At 49.7% G+C, this 25,313-nt stretch overlaps 1 protein-coding gene across 1 annotated transcript; it reads left to right on the plus strand.

Annotated features, from left to right (window-relative positions):
* The first annotated feature begins 6,341 nt into the window (after positions 1 to 6,341).
* POMGNT2 (protein O-linked mannose N-acetylglucosaminyltransferase 2 (beta 1,4-)) lies at positions 6,342 to 25,253 on the plus strand. Its single transcript, XM_082849148.1, has 2 exons — positions 6,342 to 6,465; positions 23,130 to 25,253. Exon 2 carries the CDS (start codon positions 23,235 to 23,237, stop codon positions 24,975 to 24,977), a length of 1,743 nt encoding a protein of 580 aa, XP_082705274.1. The 5' UTR covers positions 6,342 to 6,465; positions 23,130 to 23,234; the 3' UTR covers positions 24,978 to 25,253.
* The last annotated feature ends 60 nt before the right edge of the window (positions 25,254 to 25,313 follow it).

Genomic DNA, 25,313 nt, shown 5'->3' on the forward strand with positions numbered 1-25,313 from the left:
AATGGCCATCATCAAAAAATCTAGAAACAACAAATGCTGGAGAGGGTGTGGAGAAAAGGGAACCCTCCTGCACTGTTAGGGGGAATGTAAATTGATACAGCCACTATGGAGAACAGTATGGAGGTTCCTTAAAAAACTAAAAATAGAATTACCATATGATCCAGCAATCCCACTACTGGGCATATACCCAGAGAAAACCATAATTCAAAAAGACACATGCACCCCAATGTTCATTGCAGCACTATTTACAATAGCCAGGACATGGAAGCAACCTAAGTGTCCATCAACAGATGAATGGATAAAGAAGGTGTGGTACATATATATACAATGGAATATTACTCAGCCATAAAAAGGAATGAAATTGAGTTATTTGTAATGACAGACCTAGAGTCTGTCATACAGAATGAAGTAAGTCAGAAAGAGAACAACAAATGCTAACTCATATATATGGAATCTAAAAAAACGGTACTGGGATTTCCCTGGTGGCAGAGCGGTTGGGAATCCGCCTGCCAATGCAGGGGACACGGGTTCGATCCCCGGTCTGGGAAGATCCCACGTGCCACAGAGCAACTAAGCCCATGCACAACAACTACTGAGCCTGTGCTCTAGAGCCTGCGAGCCACAACTACTGAGCCTGTGTGCCACAACTACTGAAGCCCGTGCACCTAGAGCCCATGCTCAGCAACAAGAGAAGCCACCACAGTGAGAAGACTGTGCACTGCAACAGAGTAGCCCCACTCGCTGCAACTAGAGAAAGCCTGTGCATAGCAACGAAGACCCAATGCAGCCACCCCCCCAAAATAAATAAATAAATAAATTTATTTTAAAAAATACGGTACTGATGAACATAGTGGTAGGGCAGGAATAAGGACGCAGACGTAGAGAACGGACTTGAGGACACAGGGGGAGGGGAAGCTGGGACGAAGTGAGAGAGTGGCATGGACATATATACACTACCAAATGTAAAATAGATAGCTAGTGGGAAGCAGCTGCATGGCACAGGGAGATCAGCTCAATGCTTTGTGACGACCTAGAGGGGTGGGATAGGGAGGGTGGGAGGGAGACACAAGAGGGAGGGGATATGGGGGTATATGTATACATATAGGTGACTAACACAACATTGTAAAGCAATTATAATCCAATAAAGATGTGAAAAAAATAATCTACTGCATGAGGTTGTTGTGAGGATTAAATGAGATCATTTCCATCTAAAGCCAAGCACATAATAGGTACTGAACAGATGGTATCTCTGATTATCATTATGGTAGCCAGCCTCCAAGAGGGTCTTCAAAGATCCTTGTCGCTTGGTATTTGTACCCTTGCATAGTCCCTTTCCTCATGAATCAGTGTCAACCTATGTGACCAATAGAATACACAGACGGGACATGGTATGAGGCCTCTGAGGCTAGGTCACAAAGGGTATTCTTCTGCCTTGGTCTCTTCTCAGCTTCTGCCTTGGTCTCTTAAATCACTTGCTCTGGGGAAGCAAACTGCCTGGCCACGGGGACACTCAAGAGGCCGTATAGACAGGTCCACATGGAGAAGAACGAACTTTCCAGCCACGTGAACTAGCCCTCTTGGAAGCAGATCCTCCCATCTCTGTCAGCTTTCAGTTGACTGAAGTCTCAGCCAACATCTGATTGCAACTTTATGAGAGACCCTGAACCAGAACCAATGAGCCAAGTCATTTCCAGATTCTGGCCCCAAAGAAACTGTGAGATATAATAAATGATTATTGTTGCTTTAAGCCAGTACGTTTTGGGATTTGTTATGCAGTGTTAGACAAGTGTAATACAAGGATATTATTTATCTAATGTTACATAACCGTATTCCAAAACATAGCGGCTTGAAAATCACAAAAATCATGTATTACTTATTGTAATTTCCGTGGGTCAAAAATTTAAACAAGGCAGCAGGGACAGCTTATCTCTGTTCTGTGATGTCTGGGGTATCAGCTGAGGTAGCTTGAAGGCTGGAGGGTGGAATCACCTTAGGGCTCATTCACTCACATATCTGACAATTGCTACTGGTTGTCAGCTGAAGGCCTACCTGGGGCCATTGCCTGGTATACCCATTGTTATGGAATGAATTGTGTCCCCCCCCAAATTCATATGGAGGTAGTCCTAACCTCCAGTACCTCAGAATGTGACTGTATTTAGAGATAGGGACTTTAAGAGGTAATTAAGCTCAAACGAGGCCATTTAGAGTGGGCCCTAACCCAATCTGATGGAGTTGTGTCCTAACAAGAGAGGAAGAGACCCCAAGGACGCTTGTGCACAGAGTAAAGGCCATGGGGTAACACACAGAGAGGGTGGCCATCGGCAAGCCAAGGAGAGAGGCCTCAGGAGAGAAACCAAACCTGCCATCACCTTGGTGTTGGACTTCTATCCTCCAGGAATGTGAGAAAATAAATTTCTTTTGTTTAAGCCACCCAGTCTGTGGCAGCCCTAGCAAACTAATGTGCCCATGCATGTCCTTTCCATGTGGCCTGAACTTCCTCATGACACGGCAGCTATGTTCCAAAGGCTACCAGAGAGACAGAGACAGAGACAGAGGTGTAGATGCTGTCTTTTTAAAGACCTAGTTTCAGAAATCACATCGTATTGCTTCTGACATATTTTATTCATTAGCAGTGAGTCATTATATTATGCCACTAAGTGAATCACTAAGTTATTCAAGGGAAAAATAATTCAACTTCATCTTTTGAAAGAAGGAGGATAAAATAATTTGCAGATCTATTTAAAATCATTACCATCATCGTCATGTTCATCACATAGACTTTAAGATGCTGTCAGGTAAGCCAGGTAGAAATAGGCCCCAAGCAACTTGATCGGAAGTGTGGATCTGGAACTCAGGACTAGAGATGTGGATTTGGGAGTCATCCACATATAGAAATAGAAAGGGAATGTGACCCCAGAGGAAGGGAGAGGACTCAGTCATGAGGAATGCCAAACCCAGCTTGGTGCTGCATAAATACTTGATTTGTTGAAAGTATTGGTTAAGGCTTCAAAAAGACAGCTACTCAGCCCACCTTGGGTATGTACTACAAAGGAAAGTACTTGTTTTCTCCCAGTCTGTCAAAGCTTCCTACCAGCAACTAAAGCACTACCTAATGCTCCACAACCAGAATAGTTTTTAAAACATGATTGGCTCATAAAATGAAACATCATCCTTGTCTGCAAACTGGGTCCTAGGGGACCCACAGGCTACGTCCTTTGGGATCTTAGCCAGAAGACTGCTTTGTCCAGAACTCAGTCCCTTCCCACCTTTAGTAATGGGCTGCTTTCTTGGGCTGCTCGGTACCTCTTTCCATCGGCTGACCACTGCTGGCTTTCTTGTGGAGCATGGTTCCCCAAGCCCTGGGCCTCGGACCAGGACGGGTCCGCGGCCTGTCAAGACCCGGGCCGCACAGCAGGAGGTGACCGGCGGGCAAGGGAGCAAAGCATCACTCGCTGTACCGTGTGAACCATCCCCACCTCCGCCCCCTCCGCCCCCCCCCCCCGCCCCCGGGCCCCGTCCGTGGAAAAAGTGTCTTCCGCGAAACTGGTCCCTGGTGCCAAAAAGGTTGGGGACCGCTGTTGTAGAGAACCGTGAACTCAACCTAGGAGCTTTTTTTAAAACTAAATACGACTTAAATTTAAACTCTAAATTTAAAATACATGTTCATTGCGGGGGTGGGGGAGAAATATATATATATATATATATATATATATACACACACACATACATATATATGTAATTAACAAGATGAAAATAAAAATCACCTATAATCTCACTACACAGGGCATGTGCTGACATCCTTCTGGACTCTTTTGCACAAATATACTTTTTTTAAAAAGGGGTCACTTTGAATGTTTTGGTGCTTTTAAAAAATTAAATATGATATAATATGAAATATCTTCCAAGTGTTAAGTGAATATTATTTTGCAACATTCTTTTAATAATTTCCCAGATGGTCCATGATGTTATTTAATCAATCCTGTATGGCTAAGGACCTAAGTAATGTCCATGGTTTGTTTTTTTTATTTGTTTGTTTGTTTCTTTTTAAAAACTTTTAATTTTGAAATAATTATAGATTCGTAAGAAGTTGCAAAGATAGTAGAGAGAGGTGCCTTGGAACCTTTCATCCAGTTTCCCCCAATGGTTACATTTTACATAATTATAATACAGTATCCAAACCAGGTGTTTGACATTGGTATAAAGTTGTGTATGGTTCTGTGTCATTTTATCACATGTGTAGATTTGTGTAACCACCACCACAATCAAGTACCTGAAAGATCTCCCTCCTGCTACCCTTATATAGTCACACTCACCACTTCCCCCTCTACCCCATCCCTAACTCCTGACAGCCACTAATCTGTCCATCTCTACAGTTTTATCATTTCAAGAATGTCATATAAATGGAATCATATATATGTAACCTTTTGCGATTGACATCTTTTCACTCAACATAATGCCTTTGATATCCATCCAAGTTGTTGCCTGTATCAATTGTCCATTCCTTTGTAGTACTGAATAGTATTCTACGGTATGGATCCACTACGGTTTGTTTAACCATTCATCTGTTGAGGGACATTTTGTTTGTTTCCAGTTTTGGGGTATTACAAATAAAGCAGCTGTGAACAACTGGTACAAGTTTTTGTGTGAGTTTTCATTTCTCCGGGATAAATGCCCAGGAGTGTGATTGATGAGTCATATGGTAAGTGCATGTTTATTTTTTTAAAGAAATTATTATTTTTAAGAAACTACCAAACTATTTCCACCAGCCATGTATGAGAGATAGAGTTCTCTGCATACTCACCAGCATTTGATATTGACATTATTTTTTAATTTAGCTGTTCTCATCATGGTATTAATTTGCATTTCCCTAAGGGCTAGTGATGTTGAGCATCTTTTCATTTTTTATGTATTTATTTGCCATATATATATTCAGTAAAATGTCTATTAATGTCTTTTGCTAATTTTTATATTTATGGTCCAGGATAGAGTTTATTTTAATATATATACTGTGGGTGTTTGAAAAAAATGTGTATTCTTTTGTTGTTTAATGGAGTGTTATGTTATATCAATTAGATCCTGTTGGGTTTTGGTGTTGTTGAGCTTTTCTGTATCCTTGCTGACTATTTGCTTAGTTGTTCTATCAGTTGTTGAGAGAAGGATGTTGAAGTCTCCAACTGTAATTACAGGTTTGTCTATTTCTACTTTTAGTTCCATCAGTATTTGATTCATTTGTTTTGAGGCTCTATTGTCAGGTACATTCACATTTAGGATTATTATGTCTCGTTGGTGAATTGACCCTTTTGTCATTACATAATATCCCTTCTTATCCCTGATGATTTTCCTTGCTCTTGATTCTACTTTGAAATTAATATAGCCACTCCAGCCTTATAACTTATTATCATTATAAACAACACTGTTCAGCCTTTGCACTCATCCACATTTATTAGAATTTCTTGGTTAGAGGTCTGTATGTTTTTAAAGGCTTTTGACTGTATTGTCAAATTGCCCTGCATAAATTTACGAACTTTTACTGCCTCACCACTTGGGCATTATCATTTAAAATAATTATAAATGAAATACAGGGTTTTCCCAATTCGAGAGACAGAAGTGTTATCTCATAGATCAGCGGAGGTGCAGGTAGTCATAGTTGGTACACATCTAAATGAATAAAATTTTCATCTATACTAGCAAAAAGTCAAGAGGTCTAAAATTCATGAATGAAGAAGTAGGGAGATATATATATATTGATATATATGTCGATATATATATGTATATATATATATATACATATATATATACACACATATATATATATCGACAGTCGGCAGTAAATGCCAAACGCAGCAGCCATAAGACTTGGGAATATTGCCCTTAAGGAGCAGGTCGGTCCTGGTGGGATAGAGTGGGGCTGAGGGATTGGAGCAGAGGAATGGTACTTTTGTACATAAGTCCCCCGTAGTATTATATGTTTTTAAAAAGCATGTGAAAATATTAATTACTTTGATTTGATAAATGACATCTTCTTGTTGGTTTAACTTGCATTTAAGTTCATTATCAGGCCTCCCATAATTGTATAAACTTTACACCAAGCAAAACCGCCTCTCGTCGAGCAAACTACAACTCCCAGGATTCCGCGGGTTGAAGGAGCGGGCTGTCACCGGACGCAAACTGCAATTCCCAGAATTCCCGCAAGCCAAGGAGGTGGGTCTGGCCTCGGGCTCAGGAAGCTGAACTCAAGAGCCTGCGCACGTGCACAGGTGACGCGCGGACTCGCCAGCTGGGCGGGCGCACGGAGGCCACCTGCGAGCCCCGCGGCGGCTGACCAGACGGCGCGGCGGAGCCTGCACTCCCTGCCTGGACCTCCACGGCTCAGAGCGGGCGGCGGGGGCGGGTTCGGCCAAAGCCAGCTCCTCGGAGGGCCGGCCTGGAAGCTTCAGCCTCGCGGAGCCCGGCTGCGGGGTACAGGTGAGATGCGCGCCCTCGCGGCGGGCGAGGGTTCCGCCACCCGGCTGGGTTTGGAATTGAGGGAGCGGCCCCCTGACCTTCCTCGGGTGGGAACGACAGGAGCGCTGGGGTGGAGAGGAGCCCAGGAGAATTTGCAGATCGGAGGAGTGACGTGTGATGGCCTGAAGGAGGTGCGGGAGGTAGGCGAGGGTGAGGGGAGGTGGACCCTCGGGGTCCAGGTGCCGCGGGCCCTGGCGTGTCAGCTGAAGCCCTTAGCTCGGGACTGGCACTGGCAGCGGGTGCCCATGCCCTTTTGCTGGGGAGATGGTGCGCGTGAGGCGCGGGTGGCGGGGAGCCAGGCAAGGTGCACGGAGCGGGCCGGGGCCTGCTGAGCTCCCTTGAAGGCAGTACCTGGGCAAACCACAACTGATTCCTGGGCTCCTTGGGGTTCCATAGGGTGCCTACTGTGTGTCTAGTGATGAGAGCCTGCCACGGCCTGCTTGACAGTGCTGGGGTAGCCTCTGAAGGAGGGACCGGATGGACTCCCGGCCCTATCGTGTGTAGGAACCCGTCTCCCGGTCACTGATGGGAATCCTCTGCTAAGGTCTAGGGTTCTCAGGCCAGAGTCCTGCACCTGGTGGTGGGCGACTAGGGTTGGCTTACTTTATGCCAACCAAGCCTCAGAACATACTTTTGGGGGAAGGGAGAAGGGAATGGAATTGGTTATGGGGTGAACTTGATAGGACTTGGTGGCTAAGAGCACAGGCAGAACAGGGTTCATTCACCAAATGTTTACTGTTACATGTGCTGGGCATTCAAATCCTGGCCCTCATTTACTAACTGTGTGCCCCTGAGCAAGTCACTTATCTTCTCTGAGCCTCTGTTTCTTTTATGGAGATAAAAGTACCTTCATCACAGGGTTGCTGTGAGGATTAAATGAAATCATGCTGCACAAATCCGAAGCCCAGTGTCTGGTGTACAGTGAACGTGCAGCAAATGTTAGCACTTATGGTTGCTAACAACAGAAGATGTTAGAGGTGAGATTGGAACCCAGGTCCGTCTCACTGGAACTAACTGCTCCCTCTGACGCTTGTGGATCTTGGAGATCTTCAGCTCATCCTTTCACATTACAAATGAGAAATCCGAGTCCCACTCGGTAGCAGAGCCAGGAAAGAGCACAGGTCCCCTCTTCCCTGGGGACGGACAGCACATCAGTCCCTGAGTCTTGGGCCCCTGGGCGGGGTGGGGTTGGTGGCGAGCAACAGAGTGGAGATCCTCAGCAAAGGGGAGGATGGGGTGCTGGTGACGGTGAGTGTGGCCCCTCACACTGTGGCATGTGAGCATTCTGGTGACCTTGAAGTGGCAGGTGTCAGAGTGTCTTTCAGACTGACCTTCTGGTTGGCAAGTTCTTGCCTCTGAGCCTTGCTTTAGAAAATATTTAGCAATAAACACAGGCTTCTAGTGAATATTGAGCTAACCAGAAAATGAAATTACCTAATGCTCCAATCCCCAAGGGTCCTCGTTACTCTCAGTTGGTTGTCAGTGGATACTCTCCACCAGGACCTGCTTATCACCTGATAGGTTTTTTAATTGGGTAAGATCATGAACACGAAAGGCAGAGACCACAAATGTCATCGTAGGCTTTGAAGTCAAACTTGGGTTGGAATCCCAGCCTCACCACTTAATAGCTGTGCATCATTGGACAATTCACTTAATGATTCTGAGCATACTTCCTCAAACGTGGAATGAAATTGGTAACACCTGTTTTAGATTTGTAAGAGGGAACAAATGAGATAATTCATGTCAAGTACTTAGCATTGTTCCTGGCCTAGCCTAAGGGCCAGTGAATGGGAGTTATAGCATTATTATGATTAATAATAATTCTATAAAATAATTGTCAGGCACTGTGCTTTGCCTGAGTTGTCTGTTTGAATTCACAAAACCACCCCCTGAAGTAGGTATAATTGTGCCTTTTTTCAGACCAGGAAATGGAGGCTTGCAGGGGTTAAGAATTGGCCCAGGCAGACACAGGACAAATACTACATGATATCACTTAAAGGATAAATTTAAAGTAGTCAGACTCATGGAAGCAGAGTGTGGAATGGTGGTTGCCACAGATTGGGGGTGGCAGGGGGCGGGGGGGGGGGAATGGGAAGGTATTAGTCAAAGGGTGTAAAGTTTCAGATAGGCAAGGTGACCAAGCCCTAGAGATCTACTGTACAGCATAGAGCCTGTGTTAACAATACTGTATTATACACTTCAAATTTTGCTGTGAGGGTAGAGCTTATGTTAAGTGTTCTTATCACAAAAAAATAATAAATAAGAGGGCAGAGGAAACTTTCTGAGGTGATGGATAGGTTATGGCATAAATTATGGTGGTGGTTTCATGGGTATATACTTATCTCCACACTTATCATGTCGTATACATTAATCATGTACACCTTTTTATGTGTCAAAAAAGTAAAAAGAAGAACTGGTCTACAGTTACGCAGCTGCTAAGTGTCAGGACCAGAGCTCATATCCTGGAGTCTCAGCTGCAGAACTGCTGCCCGGGGTCTTCACAGTTCTCAAAGTCCACCTGTGACCGGGGGCAGCCTCCAGTGTTACAGCAGGGGGTCTTGGACGGCCTGGAGAAGAGGCAGGATCCTGCAGCCTAGCTGAGTGTGCCTCCTCTCCAGGTCTAAGGTTAGCCGAGGCTGGAGGGTGAAGCCTTAGGAAGAGGCAGCCAAAACGAGCCCTGTGGCCCCCAGAGGCTCTCATCCCTGGACCACAGGGCTGGGGAAGGGCGTAATCTGGGTGAGACCCAGAAGCCTGGTTTTGAGAAGAAATGATCTTGTCTGGGGGCTGGGAAGAGTCCTGGAGCCACGTACTTCTTCTGGGCCTGATGTCTGCTTTGGGGAGGGGGTTCGCCTGCGAGCTGTGGGTGTGAGGAGAGCCAGCACCCTCCTCTTTTCTTTTCGGCTGCCTGTGAGAGTTCCCACTGCCTCTCAAGACCTTTTATAAAATAAAGAGTTGGAGCAAATAATTTCTAAGGGCTCTTTTAGCTATGAAAAGTGGTGGTGGTAATTCTATATAGGTGGATAGACCCTGTCAGCACAGCACCGGGGCAGGTGGGATAATTGTCACCCCACTGTGCTCTCCAGACCTTCCTTGGGGTGAGAGAATGGCCCCAGCTCCCTGAGCCACCTGCCACCGCCAGGAATCTCTCTGCCTGGCCGGGTGGGGAGTAGTTACACAAGAGAAGCCTTGGTTGCTAAGTTACAGTTGAGGGCCTGTGGGTCTGCATCCACACCTGCTCTGCCATCGAGTGATAAAAGCTTGTTGCTCTGAGGCCTACCCTGCTTCTCCATCACCCATTGTACCTCGGAGTCTGAAGCCCTGTGGACCCTGGAGTCAGACACAGCTTTGAATTCTGGTGCTCCTGCTTGAGCTGCAGGACCTAGAGCAAAGTACTTAACCCCACGAAGCTTTAGCTTTTCATATTAAAAGAAAATGGAGGTAATACGGGTACCTGCATTTGGTATCAGATGTGCACACCCGCAGGCCCGCAGACAGAAGGCAGGTCTCCTGAGAAATGAACTTCTGAGCAGAGAAAGGCTGCACTGCTTCTCTGGCCCATCTGATACACGGCTTTTGTGAGGCTTAAGTGAAAAGGGTCAGAGAAGGGGCTTAGAACAGTGTGTGGCACATAGTAGGTGCTCAGTAAAGTAAGATGGTGGTAGCATTAACGTCCACCCCCTGCCCAGAGGCCAGCATCCTCTTTTCCTGACGTGTTCAGAAGAGCTATCGATCCTTCCATGTTGTCTGGCTCCCCTGGGTACATACTCAGGGCCCAGGCTCTATCAGGGAATCACACCTTTCACTCTGCCAGTGGTGATGACCATCGGTACGGTCTTAATGCTAAGAGTTGTCTCCTTTCTCCACTTTTAATTTTTTTTTTTTTTTTTTTTTGCGGTACGCGGGCCTCTCATTGTTGTGGCCTCTTCCGTTGCGGAGCACAGGCTCCAGATGCACAGGCTCAGTGGCCATGGCTCATGGGCCCAGCCGCTCCGCGGCATGTGGGATCTTCCCAGACCGGGGCACGAACCCGTGTCCCCTGCATCGCCAGGCGGACTCCCAACCACTGCGCCACCAGGGAAGCCCTCCTTTCTCCACTTTTAAAAGCTTAACAGAGGGCCCCTTCCTGGCTGGGCAGTGGGTACTCAGCCCTGGGCCAGGCTTCAGGGAGCGGTTGGGGACCCGGTCTGCTGTACTGTCACTATTACTGTTGTCCCCAGTACAGACCCTTGGGTCCGGTTGTTTTAGACACACCCAGTGACGAGACACATCACAGGCTCCTTCAGTAGTGGGGGGTTTGTGACAGGAATCATGGCACATCCTGGGGGGCTTCAGGGGTTACCACCGTTATGCTGGGTCCCAGAGCTTCCAAGAGGGATGTACAGTGGCCACTGTGAGGAGCCAGAGAAGCAGTGCAGCCTTTCTCTGCTCAGGAGTTCATTTCTCAGGAGACCTGCCTTCTGTCTGCGGGCCTGCGGGTGTGCACATCTGATACAAGCGCCACCACTGGATCTGACCTCTTCAGGGTCTCCCACCAGTGGCTGCTTTACACCCAGGCTCCACTCGCGTCCATTTAGCTGTGGCCTAGAGACCTGGGCTGGTTTTTTGCCCCTTCAGCATTAGAAGTGATGCAGCTTGTGTGGGAAGGTGTCTGTTGGGGAACCTTTTCTCAAAAGGGGCTTAGAGTATGGCAGCCTTCTTAGTGTGCCCCAGAGCGTAGGCTTATGCCTTGTCTTAGCAGAGGCTGGGAACAGGATTTACTAGCTTTATTGAAGGGGAGGGTTGTCCTTGGTTGTTTACCCTGGGCTGGACAGAAATGCCCTGCTGCGTATTTAGAAGCAGGGAACTGCAGAATTGTGGAGCGTTAGAAAAACCTCAGAGGAGTTCTTCTTAAAATTGAGTGCACACTAGAATCACCTGGAAGCTTTGTTAAAAAACACAGGTTCCTGAATCACCCTTCAGAGATTCTGGTTCCGCAGGTCTGGAGGGGGCCCCAGATTCTGCACTTCTCATATCCCAGGTGATGCTGATACTGCTTTGGGGGACCCCATGTCCAGCCCCCGCCAGCCTCACAGGTTGACCTCGGTTTACTGGACCACTGCCCAGCAGGGGAGAGTACAAAGTAGCCGATCCCTCGATGTTAGAACAGCTCTAACGCTTAGAGAAGCCTCTTCCTGCCTCCCACGCTGGAGTCCCCTCCCTGTGACTGCCCCTGCAGGCCTTACTTTAGTGCCCTGGAGCGGCCCACACCAACGTGCTAGGTGCAGAATGGCAGCCAGCTGCTGGGAATTACAGGTACCTGAAGTCTACCCTTCAGCCTGGGGCCTGGGTTGCACATGTCACCGTCATGCACATGTGTCCACTCTGTTAGAGAGGGGTGCAGCCCCCGCTCTGGGGCAGCCTCACCCTTGCTGCACAGCCCCTCAGGTGTTTGAAGAATGCCCAGGGTCCAAGGGCTTCTCTTCTGCAAGGAAGGGGCCCTACTCCTTTGAGCATCCTACACAGGGTGGGGTTTCTGGATCCTTCCTGATCCTGGCTGCCCCACTGGACATTTCTCAGAAGGACTCACATGGAATAGTCTCATATTAACAATTAAGCACGTAGACTCTGATTCCTGACAGAGGTTGTATCCTCAGTCTAATCATGAGGAAACACCAGACAAGCCCAAACTGAGGGACATACTAGAAAATATCTGACTCTATTAAAAATTGTCAAGGTCATAAAGGGGAAGGAAAGACTCAGAAGCTGCCCAAAATAGGGGAGACTAGAGAGAGATGCCACCTGGCCGCCGGGCTTCACCCTGGTTTGGATTCTGCACCACAGAGTAGAGACCACGGATTCATAACAGTATCATATCAATATTAATTTCCCGATTTTGCGTGATATGAGAGAATGTTCTCATTCTTAGGAAATAGATGCTGAAGTGTTAGGGGTTAAAGGGGCAAGACATCTTCAGCTCATTTTTTAAATTTTTTGGCTGCGTTGGGTGTTTGTTGCTGCGTGCGGGTTTTTCTCTTGTTGTGGCGAGCGGGGGCTACTCTCGTTGCAGTGTGCGGGCTTCTCATTGCGGTGGCTCCTCTTGCTGGGAGCACGGGCTCTAGGCGCGCGGGCTTCAGTAGTTGTGGCTCACGGGCTCTAGAGCACAGGCTCAGTAGTTGTGACGGACGGGCTTAGTTGCTCCGCGGCATGTGGGATCTTCTCAGACCAGGGCTCGAACCCGTGTCCCCTGCATTGGCAGGCGGATTCTCAACCACTGCGCCACCAGGGAAGTCCCTCCGGCTTATTTTTAAACAGTTCAGAAAAAGAGAAAGAGAGAATGGTAAAACGAATGTGTCAAATTAGCAGTTGTTGGATCTGGGTAAGGATGTAGGAGAGCTCTTTGTATTATACCTACAACTTTTTGTAAGTCTGGGATTATTTCCAGATAGAAGGAAAACAGATAACAGAGATGACAGACCCTGTAGCCACCCTGACTGCGTTAGAGTCTCAGTGCTGCTTCCTGGGTGACCTTGGGCAGGTTTCTAACCTCTTTGCCCTTTGGTTCTACCATCTATAACATGACCATCATCATGTAGATTGGAGAACCTGGCACCTAGTGACTGGTCAGTGGATGTTGGCTCTGATATGATGATGAAGGAGGTGGTGGAGGTGGTGGTGGTGATGGTGGTGATGAAAGGGAGGAGTTGAGGGTGACACCTTGGTGCTGAGGCCAAAGGAAAACCCAAGCCGAGGCCTGTCACCTCCCTCCACTCACTAATGCTGGGCTCCAGGCTCCCTGGGTTTTTGGCACGGACTGCTGTGACCTGGACACTGCACGGCTTCCCCCTGCAGAGGGCTTCGCCAGTGGTCACCTGAGCCCAGGGGGCTCCACTGGGTGAAACACAGGTCTCCTGGCAGCTTCACGCCCTGCCTTCTGGCACTGGCCACAGTTGCCCCGCAGCCTGAGCGCCCCACTGTCTTATAAAGACAGTGCCCTTTCAGCTGTGCATGACTTCAGGCCTGGCCGTCACTGCCCTGGGATGGGAGAGGAGTCTCTGCCTTGGTGGCCTCATGACTTTCTTGGTGGGCAGATGTGAGAACTGGGCACAGTGATGTCTGCTGTGGCTGGAGGTTTGTAGCAGTCACTGTCAGCAGGGATGTGTGGACACCTAACAGGGATACTCATCTTAGCCCCCAGACCACCAAAACACTTCCAACACCTTGCTCAGAACTCCCTCACCCTTCAGGCAGCTTCCGTGGGTGGCCTCAGGCCCCACCAGCACCATTTCCTGTCAGGCACACTTCTTCGTTCTTCTTGATGAGTGTTTTGTGCCTCTTGTAGTGAGTGGCCTTCTGACCCTCTTGATGAATTCAGTCTTCTTACATTGGACCTGAGGGCCCAAATGGATCTGTGTACACACTGGGGACTGTGCATTTCCTGTAAGAATTGTTCTTATTTGAATTTGCAGTTTCAGTAGAAAACCTGATGCAGGCGTGTTCTGTGTCACCTGGGTGAGCATCACAGCAGAGACTCACACGATTCTGTTCTCTGTTGCATCCCTGTTTGTGACCACATTGGTGTGTAGTAGTGCTTATCTGTTTTGCCAGAAAGGGCCAACACGGACAGCTCTAACTTGCAAGTGACCCATGGGTGCCAAGCAAAAGCCAGGTGGTGACACAGCAGGCTGTGCGAGCGAGGGTTTCCGCGTCGGTGGTGGGCTGGGCTCACTTCCGTTTCTTCAGCTGTCCCGCCTGTGCTGAGCGCCGTGGAGCCCTGGCTGTCCTCAGCAAAGCCTGCCACCGCGTATCATACCAGAGTCACCCAGACTGGAACTCACTTGCTCCTCTGCCCGCCCCCACCCCAAGGAGTTCCATCCCCTTTAATTGATAAGGAAGTAGAGTCACTATCTTTAGCTTGACCCAGGATTAATGTCCACAGCTTTGCCTTGGTTCGCCTGTTGTACAAAAGCAAGGAGTTATTATCCATGTTAAACTAACTTTTTAGTCGGAGCATGGGAACTCTTAATGTTAAATATGCCCGGTCAATTAAATGTTAGGTTTGACAAGGAGTACTCAGAGGCTGCCAACATTTTGCCAAAGGGTAAATGCTTTTGGCAGAAAACCTGATGTCTCGTCAGTGTTTCTTCAGGTTTGTCAGTAGCATTGGATGGAGATCTAACTTTGGAACCCATAGAAGCAGGATGTTAGGAGTACCAGTTCTACACACTGCTTCTGGTAACAATAAATAGGAAGGGGAGGGCGCAGGGGGAGAGATCATTACGAGGGTGTTTGAGTTATTAGAACTTGTTTGCTTTCCCTAACTCACAACGTGTGAGACACATCAGTGCAGGACAGAAAGCTTCCATAATTCAGCACTAGTAATTCAGGCTGCATTTGGGATAAAAGCATTTTTTTTTCAATAAATGACAAAATAAGAATTCTGTGATTTTCAGTCGGGAGTATGAACAACCCTTAAAAGTAAGATTGTTATACTGTTAATATGAAACCTTCTGCAGGCACTGTTGCCACCCCACATCTTGCCGTGGGCACTGCTGGTCTTCTGAGCCTGGGTCTGGCAGGTGCTGGCAGTCCCAGCTCCCCCCATCCCCACAGCCCTGCTCCTGGGGGAGTGGCCGGTGAACAGCGGCTGGTCCTGGTAGTTGGGAACCCAGTGCAGCTGGCGAGGCCAGCAGGAGAGGGCTTCACTTTAGACCAGAGCTTACATCCTTGGTCCCGTTGTACCAGCAACAATAAGGCCAGCAGCCCCAGCCCTTGGGCCTGCCTGTCATCTTCACTCAAGTTGAATAGTTACCAGAAATTACAGATTAGGACATTTCACATTTTAAATGGATTTCTGGCTTCTCTGGAAAAACCAGAAGGGTAGTGTTACAGACTGAACTGTGTCCTTGCGAATTCATGAAGTCCTAAACCCCAATGTGACTATATTTAGAGAGAGGACCTTTAAGGAGGTAATTAAAGTTAAGTGAGGTCATAAGGGTGGGGCCCTAATCCAATAGGACTGGTGTCCTAATAACAAGAAGCAGAGAGACTAGAGATCTCTTTCCCTCCAGCGCACACAGAGAGGTCATGTGAGCGCACAGTGAGAAGGTGGCCGTCTGCAAGCCACGGAGAGAGGCCTCAGGAGAAACCAAACCTGTCGACACCTTGATCTGGGACTTCTAGCCTCCACTACTGTGAGAAAATAAATTTCTCTTGCTTAAGTCACCCAGTCTGTAGTACTTGGTTATGGCAGCCGGAGCAGACTAATACTAGTAGGTACCACCGGGCCACTTTCCTGCCAGGCCCTCATCAGCTTGAACTTTAACCTTGGCGTTTGGTCTCTGGGTCACACTGCTCGCTCCTGGCTTCACTTTCCCCATTGGCTCTTGGCCTTAGTAAGCATGTGAGTCTGTACCCCCCGCTCTAGGCCTGGAATTCCTGGGGCTTTTACTGCTTATCAGATGCCAGGGCCGTTGTGAATGGCTTTTCCGTGCCTGTGTCTGGAGCCGGGCAGGGTGCCCCAGGAGGGGAGCCTGCACCCAGTGCTGGTTGAGCAGCCTCGGATGGGAGCCTCCACACTGGTGGCTCCTCCTGCTGCCCGGCTCTTACTGGGTCTGCAGGTGTGGCAACATCATCAGCACCTTCCTCCAGTGCTTCCTGGAATACATGGGGTCCTGGAAAGGAGGATTTCCCGTCTGTGGGAATCTGATAGTAGGTATGTGGTCTAGGAGCTGAGTAAAGCAGGTTTTGGGGGGTGAATTGGCAGTATCCTCTATCTGCCTCAGTTTCTAGAGGGCTGTTTTAAGCATGTTTTTAATCCCTTATTTCTTTTTTCCCCTTTCTTTTGAAAAATATTCTTGTTTTTTTTTTTTTAGCTTGAACCCATTCTTCTATTTATTGACTTGTCAGCAAAATTAAAGAAACAATAGCTAAATAAACCTCTTATATCTACCAAACTTAAGTAGAGTACATTTCTGATGAAAATATTTTAACACTAAAAATATACCATTGAAAAACATTCTTGCTCTATCATTCTTTGCCCTGGCTAAGCCAGTAAGCTCTTTGTGCCCCATATCCATTGGGTCCTAAATGTGGAGCCCGAGGTAGAGGAAGCAGACAGTGACAAACGTGGTGACATTTGAGTCCCCGGGACCTCTTTGCACTGAATGCAGAGAAGATGAGGTCCCAGGGGTGCCTGGGCTGTTAGCGTAGACAGTGCTTACGCGCTCTGTGTTCAAATCCTGACGCCGTTCCGTGCAAGCCGAGGGCCTTGGGACACGTTACTTAGCTTCTCACCTCTGTGTCCTGATCTGTGCGATGGGGAAAATGTCACTGGTGCTTTGCTAGCTGCTTAGCTGTTGGTTTTCCGATTAAATGAGGAAATGCATAAATAGTTTTTAAGTACCCTGCGAGCATAAAATGTTGAGGGTGGCAGGGGTTCTGCATGTTAATTTTGTACTGAAAACTGGCTGCTCAGACCAGGCAGAAGCGTCTTCTAAATTTATGGGGCCATCTTCACAGAGAAAGGAAACAAGTCATTAGGAAGATGGAGCAAAGCTGGGACATCGTGAGGGTGCTCCCCAGAGCAGTCGGGGGTTCAGCCCTTTTGGGAACTGGTCTGAGGCTATACCGTTTGGTACCTGTTTTCATTCACTGTTCATTTTAGGAGCCCTAATGGAAATATAATTATGACAGCTGATGTGCTTTGAGACCTGTTTAGATACTCTACATGCTTTAGCTCACTTATTCTTACAACACCCCGAGGAGGTTATTCTGCCCATTGTATAGGTGAGGCCACTGAAACGTAAGGTGGTGGAGGGACGGACGTGCCAAGATCATAAAGCCAGTTCACATGTGGTCTGAAGGAAGGTGAGCGTGAACAAGAGCCTGGGAAGAATTCTTGACCACCAGCATTAGGAAGGAGGCTTGAAATCTCCTCTGCCGTCTTGTGTGTGTCCTGACACCTGCACTCGCCCAGACCGAATGCACTTCCGTGGTGTGGGAGAGCTGCCAGGGTTCCCAGCTTCCTAAGCAGACTCTTCTCTCATCCACCTGACGATGCTCTTCCTCTAGGGAGCCTTTTGGGTGAGACCAGTGGGAAACAGATTTTTAAGCCAAGGCCAAATGAGTGTCTCATCAGGATGACCCAGGAAGTGATCAGAAGTGGGGTCGGGCTGGTCTCACTGGACAAGGAAAGCTTGTCGCCTGTACTGAGGGCCTCTCTGACATTTGTGGGGCAGGAGGAGTGCGTCTAGCAGGGGGGGCCCGGCCTCACCCCCAGCAGTGAAGATGCTTCCTCCGTTAGCGCTCCCGAGAACGTGTTCCCTGCCTCTGACAGCTGCGCCACGTCAGGTGTTCACAGCAGCCTCTTGTCTGCTCTGCCACAGGGAGAACCTTGAGGACGGGGGTGTCTTTCTTTTTTTTAGTGTTTGTATCTCTTGCTCATACCCTGCTCTAACTTAGGCTGCTGCAGAGCCTCACTCCCGTTTTCTGCATGTTCTCCTAAGTCTTTGGACTCAGGTTCATGAATAGATATAGTTAGAAATGGATGGAGATATGGACATATCTTCCTTTGGGTGAGTCAACAGGAAGTTCAGGCTGCCCTGCCCCGCACCCTGCCAGTGCTGTCCCCTGGGGGGAGGAGCGCCGTGGTGGGCGTCCATCCTGCTTGGCTGCTGGCTGTGCCGTAGTGGGAGTTACGTAAGGTCAGTGCCCTGCCTGCCCACCTCTAACCGAGCCTGCTGTCAAGAGACTGAAGGAGGGAATCTCAGGACCTATGTCATGGACGACTCAAGGGTACAGCTTTCCACCATGTGCCACAGAACCAGGCCTCAGGAGGGGTTGGGGATCTGTTCAGAGCTTGCCTCCTTGCTGGAAGACAGGTGCTCTGGGCACGTGCCCTTTGTAAGCCTTGAGGCCTTGTTCTGTCTTAGCATGGCCGTCCTCCCCTGGTCTCCCTGCCGCTTACCTCTCCTGGGAGAGGGTCCACTGCTCCAGACCAGGCTTTGGGACAGAGTGGCTTGACAGGTAACTTGAGACAAGAGTGGTCTGCTCATAATAAGTGACAGGCTCCTCCCCTCCTGGGACCCCCCAGGCCAGGGAGTAGGTGTGCTGAAGACAACACCATCCAAGCTATTGATGCCGTACCTTAGAAGTCCAAGAGGGACTGTCTTTTCCATGTAAACAGTTTATGTCCAAAGAACACAGTTCTGTAGTCAGCCCTCAGCACCACAAGCAGAGAAGGTGTCCCCCAGGCCATTGAGTTGGCCCCTTTTATTTGCCTCCTTGCCCCTGGCCAGTGGTGCGCTTAATCTGCCTCTGTAACGAGACTCCACTGGGGAAGGCAGCAGGGACACTGCTCTCCTCTTCCAGCAGCCTGGTACCTGGTCCAGAGAAGTTGTATCTCCTCGGCCAGCAGACAGGACTTAGGAGAATCTTGGCTGCTTTAGAGCCAGGGGTCTGATTAATGTACTCTTTGTCTCCATCTGTTATCTTTTGAAAACATTTCTGAGGATTTTGCCTGATCCTTCTTCTGGCATCTGCAGGCTGCTGCGGTGCAATGGGGGGCCGGGGGGGGTGGACAGACACAGAGCGGGGACCGTGGGGAACAGGCTGGGAGGACTTTATAATAAGCAGTGACTGCCTGAGTTCTTGTTGGCTTTCTCACTACCACACTTTGGCTATTTCACAGCAGGGGAGAGTACAAGGGCAGCTTTCCATCTGTCTCCACAGGGGCAAAATACAATAATATCTGCGTTAATTAACATTCTCCCAGAAGCAGATTCGGAGACAAGGATTCAAGTGCAAGTAGATTGCTTGCACTTGATCGCAATACACATGAACAGGGCAGTGGGGAAATGAGACAGGGTGGGGGAGAAGGCCAGTTCCCACTGCGGGCAACTGTGTAATCCACTTAATCCATTAGGAGCTCTGGGAGCCAGTGTAGGACATGCCTTGGGCCATCTCACGTGGGGAGGATGGGATTGGGGGATTTACGTGACCGTTCCCATCAGATGTTGGCGCAGCCCGCTTGGCCCGTAAGTGGTAAAGTTAGAAACCCAGGCAATCTGACCTCAGGGCCCCATGCTTTAACCACCATGCTTTATTTCTAGGGAAATGTTCTGTCCATCCCCAGCAAACCTTTTCTCCCATTTTCCCTCTTGGAAGGGTAACTGGAAAGCCTGAAGCGTCCGTGAGAGGTCCACGTGGGCAAGTCTGTATTTGTCCTGCCTTCTGTCAGCACCATTCCGGCAGGGCCTGGGGTGGGTGGAGGACTTACCATCTGATTAGAAGCCGTCCTTCCCATTCCCCAGGCCCTAAGGCTGGTCTCTGCCTAGTTGCCTGTTGGCCCTGCGAGGTCCCTACCACCATGTTCCCTGGTTCCCGTAAGCTTTGCCCCAGGGCCTGCAAGCTCAGTGACAACTGGGATTTGCTGCTGCACACACATCCCCCGGGTCCTCCTGCCCGCCTGTGGCCCCTGCTCCACCTCTCCACCTGCTGCCAAGCCTGCCTTTCACCACAAGGACACCTGGGCGAGGGGCAGGTAGCAGAATGCTCACTAGAGAGGCGGTGAGTACCTGGGGGCCCAGATGCCTGCTCAGGTTGGAGGTGGGTCTCTCCTCATTTCCTGGGGGTCTTGCTTTCTGATGTTTCCCGGGTGTGTGTTTTAGCTTTAGCTGCTGTTGGAAGCCGTTCTTGTCTACGGTCAGAGCAAAGCATGCGTCGGCTCTTGCCGCACCCATCTGCCTCCCATCTCTCCAGGGAAAGCTTTATTTTATTTTATTATTTTTTTCTGAGCATTAATTTATTACTCATCCACTATCCAGTATTCTTTCATTTTGTAATAGTGATCTATTTGATTCTTTGTTTCCTTTTTAACTTTTTCATATGCAAAATGTCAAACTCAAAAGGGATCAAAAAAGACCCCATCATCATCTTCAACTACCAATATCCTGCTGTCTTATTCCATCTCTCTCCATGCCTTTTTTGCTGGAGTATTTTAGAACGAACCACATACATGTTATTTTACCTATAAATACTTATGTCCTCTTGTTTCTTAAGTTATCTAATTTTTAATAACTTTTTATTTTGAAATAATTTGAGACTTACATCAGAGTTACAAAAAACGCTTCACTCAGCTTCCGCTAATGTTAACATCTTACACGACCACAGTATAAGTATCAAAACCAGGAAATTAACACAGGCTTGATACAGTACCATGAGCCTTATTCAGATTCTGCCATTGTCCTACTAATGTCCTTTTTCTGGCCCAGGAGTCCACATTGCATTTGGTTGTCTTGTCTCCTTACTCTCGTCCAATCTGGGACCTCCTCAGTCTTCCCTTGTCTTTTATGACTTTAACTCTGGAAGAGTCCTGGTCAGGTATTTTGTAGAATATCCTTCAATTTGGGTTTAATGTTTTCTTTATTAACTAATCTATAGACCATATTCAGAGCTAGAACTGGAACTAGAACCAAGTTTTCCCCATTTAGAAATATAGATTGCAGTTATGTAGTTTGGGCAAGAAGGCTCCAGAAATGAGGTAACTTCTTAGCACATCCTATCAAGGGGTACACGATGTCAGTATATTATTACTGGTGATGTTAATGTTGATTATTTGGTTCAGGGGATGCCTGCCAAGCTTCTCTGCTGTAAAATGTCTATTTTTACCTTTGTCATTAATATGTATCTCATAGGGAGATACTTGGAGACTATGCAGATTTCCTGTTTCTCATCATACTTTTCACCCACTAATTTTAGCATCCCTCAGTAGATCTTGCCTGAAACAGTTATTGCTGTGATGTTTGCCAAATGGTGATTTTCTTTTTCCATCATTGCTTCTACATTTATCAACTGGATTTCTGTAAGGGAGATCTGTCTCTTCTCCCCTATTTGGGTACGCCAGGTTTTCTCTCTCGAGCCGCCTTGGTACTGTCTGTACTACGGTGGTGGTAAGGATAGTTGGTTCCCGTGGCAGGACCATGGGACACTGGTCGGAAATTGTCAACCCTCAGCAATTTAACGTGGTTCAACCTTATAACAAAGTAGTTCTTAGCTGGTGAGGCTGGGTGGAGAATTTCTAGATGGGGACACATATTTGGGAAAGTATTGCAGCAATATTATTTTACATATTACAGATATAGATATAAAATACGAACTTCAGAAAGTAACAGTTGATGAAATCCTGTTGTCTTGGGGAGCAGATATTGCAGAAGAGAGTCTTGTGTGTGAGAGATTCTTGGGGGAAGGGGATGCTGGACTTTACAGGTCAGTTTGAGGCATGCAAGAGTTTCTCTGTATTATTAGTGGGTGCATGGGTTTGAAAAGACTGAGAAACGCTGACTGATGCTTAAACAGATTTCTCAGCTACAGGGTTTCTGGGCTTATAGAGACCCTGCCCTAGAGATGAACAGGGCTGACTGAAGGTGCAGTGAAAAGCCAGCTAAGAAGGCAGCTGCCCCTGCCCTGTTCTCTCACCCCATGGCTGGTGTCAGGTGTTACCCGTGCTGCTCCTGTGAGGGCTGAGGGTGAGATTCTTCGATCGTTTAAACAGTCCTGGGCCTCAGAGCAGGTATGATACCCTTCCTGGTGGTACGGAAAACATGGGAGCAAATGCCCACAGCTCAGCCAGGCCTCCCTGTAGGTGTGTGTATGTGGGGCAGGAAGTTTAACCCTTTGGAGGTTTTGCCTCAATATACAAAACCATTGCCAGTGGTGATATTCAGACACAGTTCTCTTAGTGGAGCACTGAGGGGCCAAGTTTCTACCCATCTTTTCATGGAGACCTAAAAACCAGCAGGCGTGGTTTGCAAACAGGAGCATTAAGCAAGAGCAGATGTTCCCTATCTCCCCCGTGCGTGTGTGCCACGTGTCCTGAGAAGGGGCATGCGGGGTCCTGGTGTGCAGCCTGGGAACTGCGCTCACAGCCTTCTGTCCCACATGTGCCCATGGTAAGGTGAAGTCCTTACCTTGCAGTACCAGGAATGTCGGGCCCTTAATGGGGATTTTCCCTGAGGCCTCTTGTCACAGATACCTTTGCTGGTTATCTTTTGCGGCAGCAGTGCTTCATAACAAACAGCCCCAGAATTTCAGTGACCTACAATAAGAAGCACTTATTCAGCTCACGTGTCTCCGTGTTGCCTGGTCTTGGCTGGGTTTGACCGGTGGTTCTGATGATCTTGGCTGGACTCAATTACAAATCTGGGGGTCAGCTGAGCCAGACTGAGCGTGGCTGGAGCAGCCGTGCTCCACACACAGATCTCTTCTCCTGGGACCAGGAAGTTAGGCTGCACACATTCTTCTCATGGCAACATCCTAAGTGTAAAGAGGGCAAAGACAGTCACACAAGCGCTTTTCAGGCCTCTGATATGTTCTGTCTGCTAACATCTCATTGGCCAAAGCAAGTTATGTGGCCAAGCCCAAAGTCCAGGTGCAGGGATGTATATACCCCATGGAAGCAGCAGGGGAGGGAGGGGAGTGAATATTTTTGAACAACGGTCTAGCCTACCGTGTCTTCAAATGTGCAGAGCGACGCAAGGATCCAGTGCCGTAGCAGAGCCCAGCGCAATGCCTGGCGCAGAGCGGGCGCTCGGGGTGACTCCAGACACACAGTGCAGACACCTTTTCCTTTTCCTTCTCTCCTCCCGCAGGCCTCTGCTGGTCCTCCGGGTGCCTGCAGGGATGGGTAAAGCCCGCCAGGCTCGAGGTGCTTTCCAGGGGCCGTCGTCTCGCTAGGGCCTGACTGCGGCACTAGGATGCACCTCTCGGCGGTGCTCAACGCCCTCCTGGTGTCGGTGCTGGCAGCCGTGCTGTGGAAGCACGTGAGGCTGCGCGAGCACGCGGCCTCCCTGGAGGAGGAGCTGGCCCTCGGCAGCCGAGCCCCGGAGCCCGCCCCCACGATGCGGATCGACTACGCGAAGGCCCTGCAGATCCTGACGGAGGGCGGCACGCACATGGTGTGCACCGGCCGCACGCACACCGACCGCCTCTGCCGCTTCAAGTGGCTCTGCTACTCCAGCGAGGCCGAGGAGTTCATCTTCTTCCACGGCAACGCCTCCGTGATGCTGCCCAGCCTGGGCTCCCGGCGCTTCCAGCCGGCCCTGCTCGACCTGTCCACCGTGGAGGACCACAACACCCAGTACTTCAACTTCGTGGAGCTGCCGGCCGCCGCCCTGCGCTTCATGCCCAAGCCGGCGTTCGTGCCTGACGTGGCCCTCATCGCCAACCGCTTCAACCCCGACAACCTCATGCACGTCTTCCACGACGACCTGCTGCCCCTCTTCTACACCCTGCGGCAGTTCCCCGGCCTGGCCCGCGAGGCCCGGCTCTTCTTCATGGAGGGCTGGGGCGAGGGCGCCCACTTTGACCTCTACAAGCTGCTCAGCCCCAAGCAGCCCCTCCTGCGGGCGCAGCTGAAGGCCCTGGGCCGGCTGCTCTGCTTCTCCCATGCCTTCGTGGGCCTCTCCAAGATCACCACCTGGTACCAGTACGGCTTCGTCCAGCCCCAGGGCCCGAAGGCCAACATCCTCGTCTCGGGCAACGAGATCCGGCAGTTTGCCAGGTTCCTGACGGAAAAGCTGAACGTGAGCCACGCAGGCAGCCCCCTGGGCGAGGAGTACCTCCTGGTGTTCACCCGCACCCACAACAGACTCATCCTGAATGAGGCGGAGCTGCTGCTGGCACTGGCCCAGGAGTTCCAGATGAAGACCGTGACGGTGTCCCTGGAGGACCACGCCTTCGCAGACGTGGTGCGGCTGGTCAGCAACGCCTCCATGCTGGTCAGCATGCACGGGGCCCAGCTGGTCACTGCCCTCTTCCTGCCCCGCGGGGCAGCCGTGGTGGAGCTCTTTCCCTACGCCGTCAACCCTGACCACTACACCCCCTATAAGACACTGGCCACGCTGCCCGGCATGGACCTCCAGTACGTAGCCTGGCGGAACACGTTGCCAGAGAACACGGTCACGCACCCAGAGCGGCCCTGGGACCAGGGGGGCATCAGCCACCTAGACCGGGCTGAGCAGGCCCGGATCCTGCAAAGCCGGGAGGTCCCGCGGCACCTCTGTTGCCGGAACCCTGAGTGGCTCTTCCGAATCTACCAGGACACCAAGGTGGACATCCCGTCGCTCATCCAAACCATACGGCGTGTGGTGAAGGGCCGGCCGGGGCCGAGGAAGCAGAAGTGGACGGTCAGTTTGTACCCCGGCAAGGTGCGGGAGGCGCGGTGCCAGGCGTCGGTGCAGGGCGCCTCCGAGGCCCGCCTCACCGTCTCCTGGCAGATCCCGTGGAACCTCAAGTACCTGAAGGTGAGGGAGGTGAAGTACGAGGTGTGGCTCCAGGAGCAGGGGGAGAACACCTACGTGCCTTACATCCTGGCCCTGCAGAACCACACCTTCACCGAGAACATCAAGCCCTTCACTACCTACCTGGTGTGGGTCCGCTGCATCTTCAACAAGACCCTCCAGGGACCCTTTGCAGACGTGCTGGTGTGCAACACGTAGCGAGCGGTCCGGCCAGGCCTCGGGAGGGTGGCTACTCAGGCTTGGTGTCCCTGGGCCCGCCAGCATCCAGGGGTGGCTTCTGGGAATTGTTTATTTATTGAGCAGGCCTGTGCCTCGGGTCATCTCGTTGCATCGGAGGTGTGGGGTTCTCAGCGCGCCTCTTTGCACAGGTGTGATGGTACCTCCCCACCCGTTTCTCTCATCCTGAGCACCCGTACCCTGGAGAAGGTCCTTGAGGGGAGGAGGAAGAGGAGAGTAAGAATCCCAGAGAACCTCTTTGGCTAAGTGATCATGCTGTTTCCTACGGCATCTTTCTGGTTGGTGTCGGGTTTCTGG

The sequence above is a fragment of the Leucopleurus acutus genome (assembly GCF_964270905.1).
Source record: "Leucopleurus acutus genome assembly, chromosome: 10".
Taxonomy (NCBI): Eukaryota; Metazoa; Chordata; class Mammalia; order Artiodactyla; family Delphinidae; genus Leucopleurus; species Leucopleurus acutus.

What these genes read in the sequence shown, in the direction of transcription:
- POMGNT2 (XM_082849148.1), top strand. Translation starts at nt 23,235, where the DNA reads ATGCACCTCTCGGCGGTGCTCAACGCCCTCCTGGTGTCGGTGCTGGCA.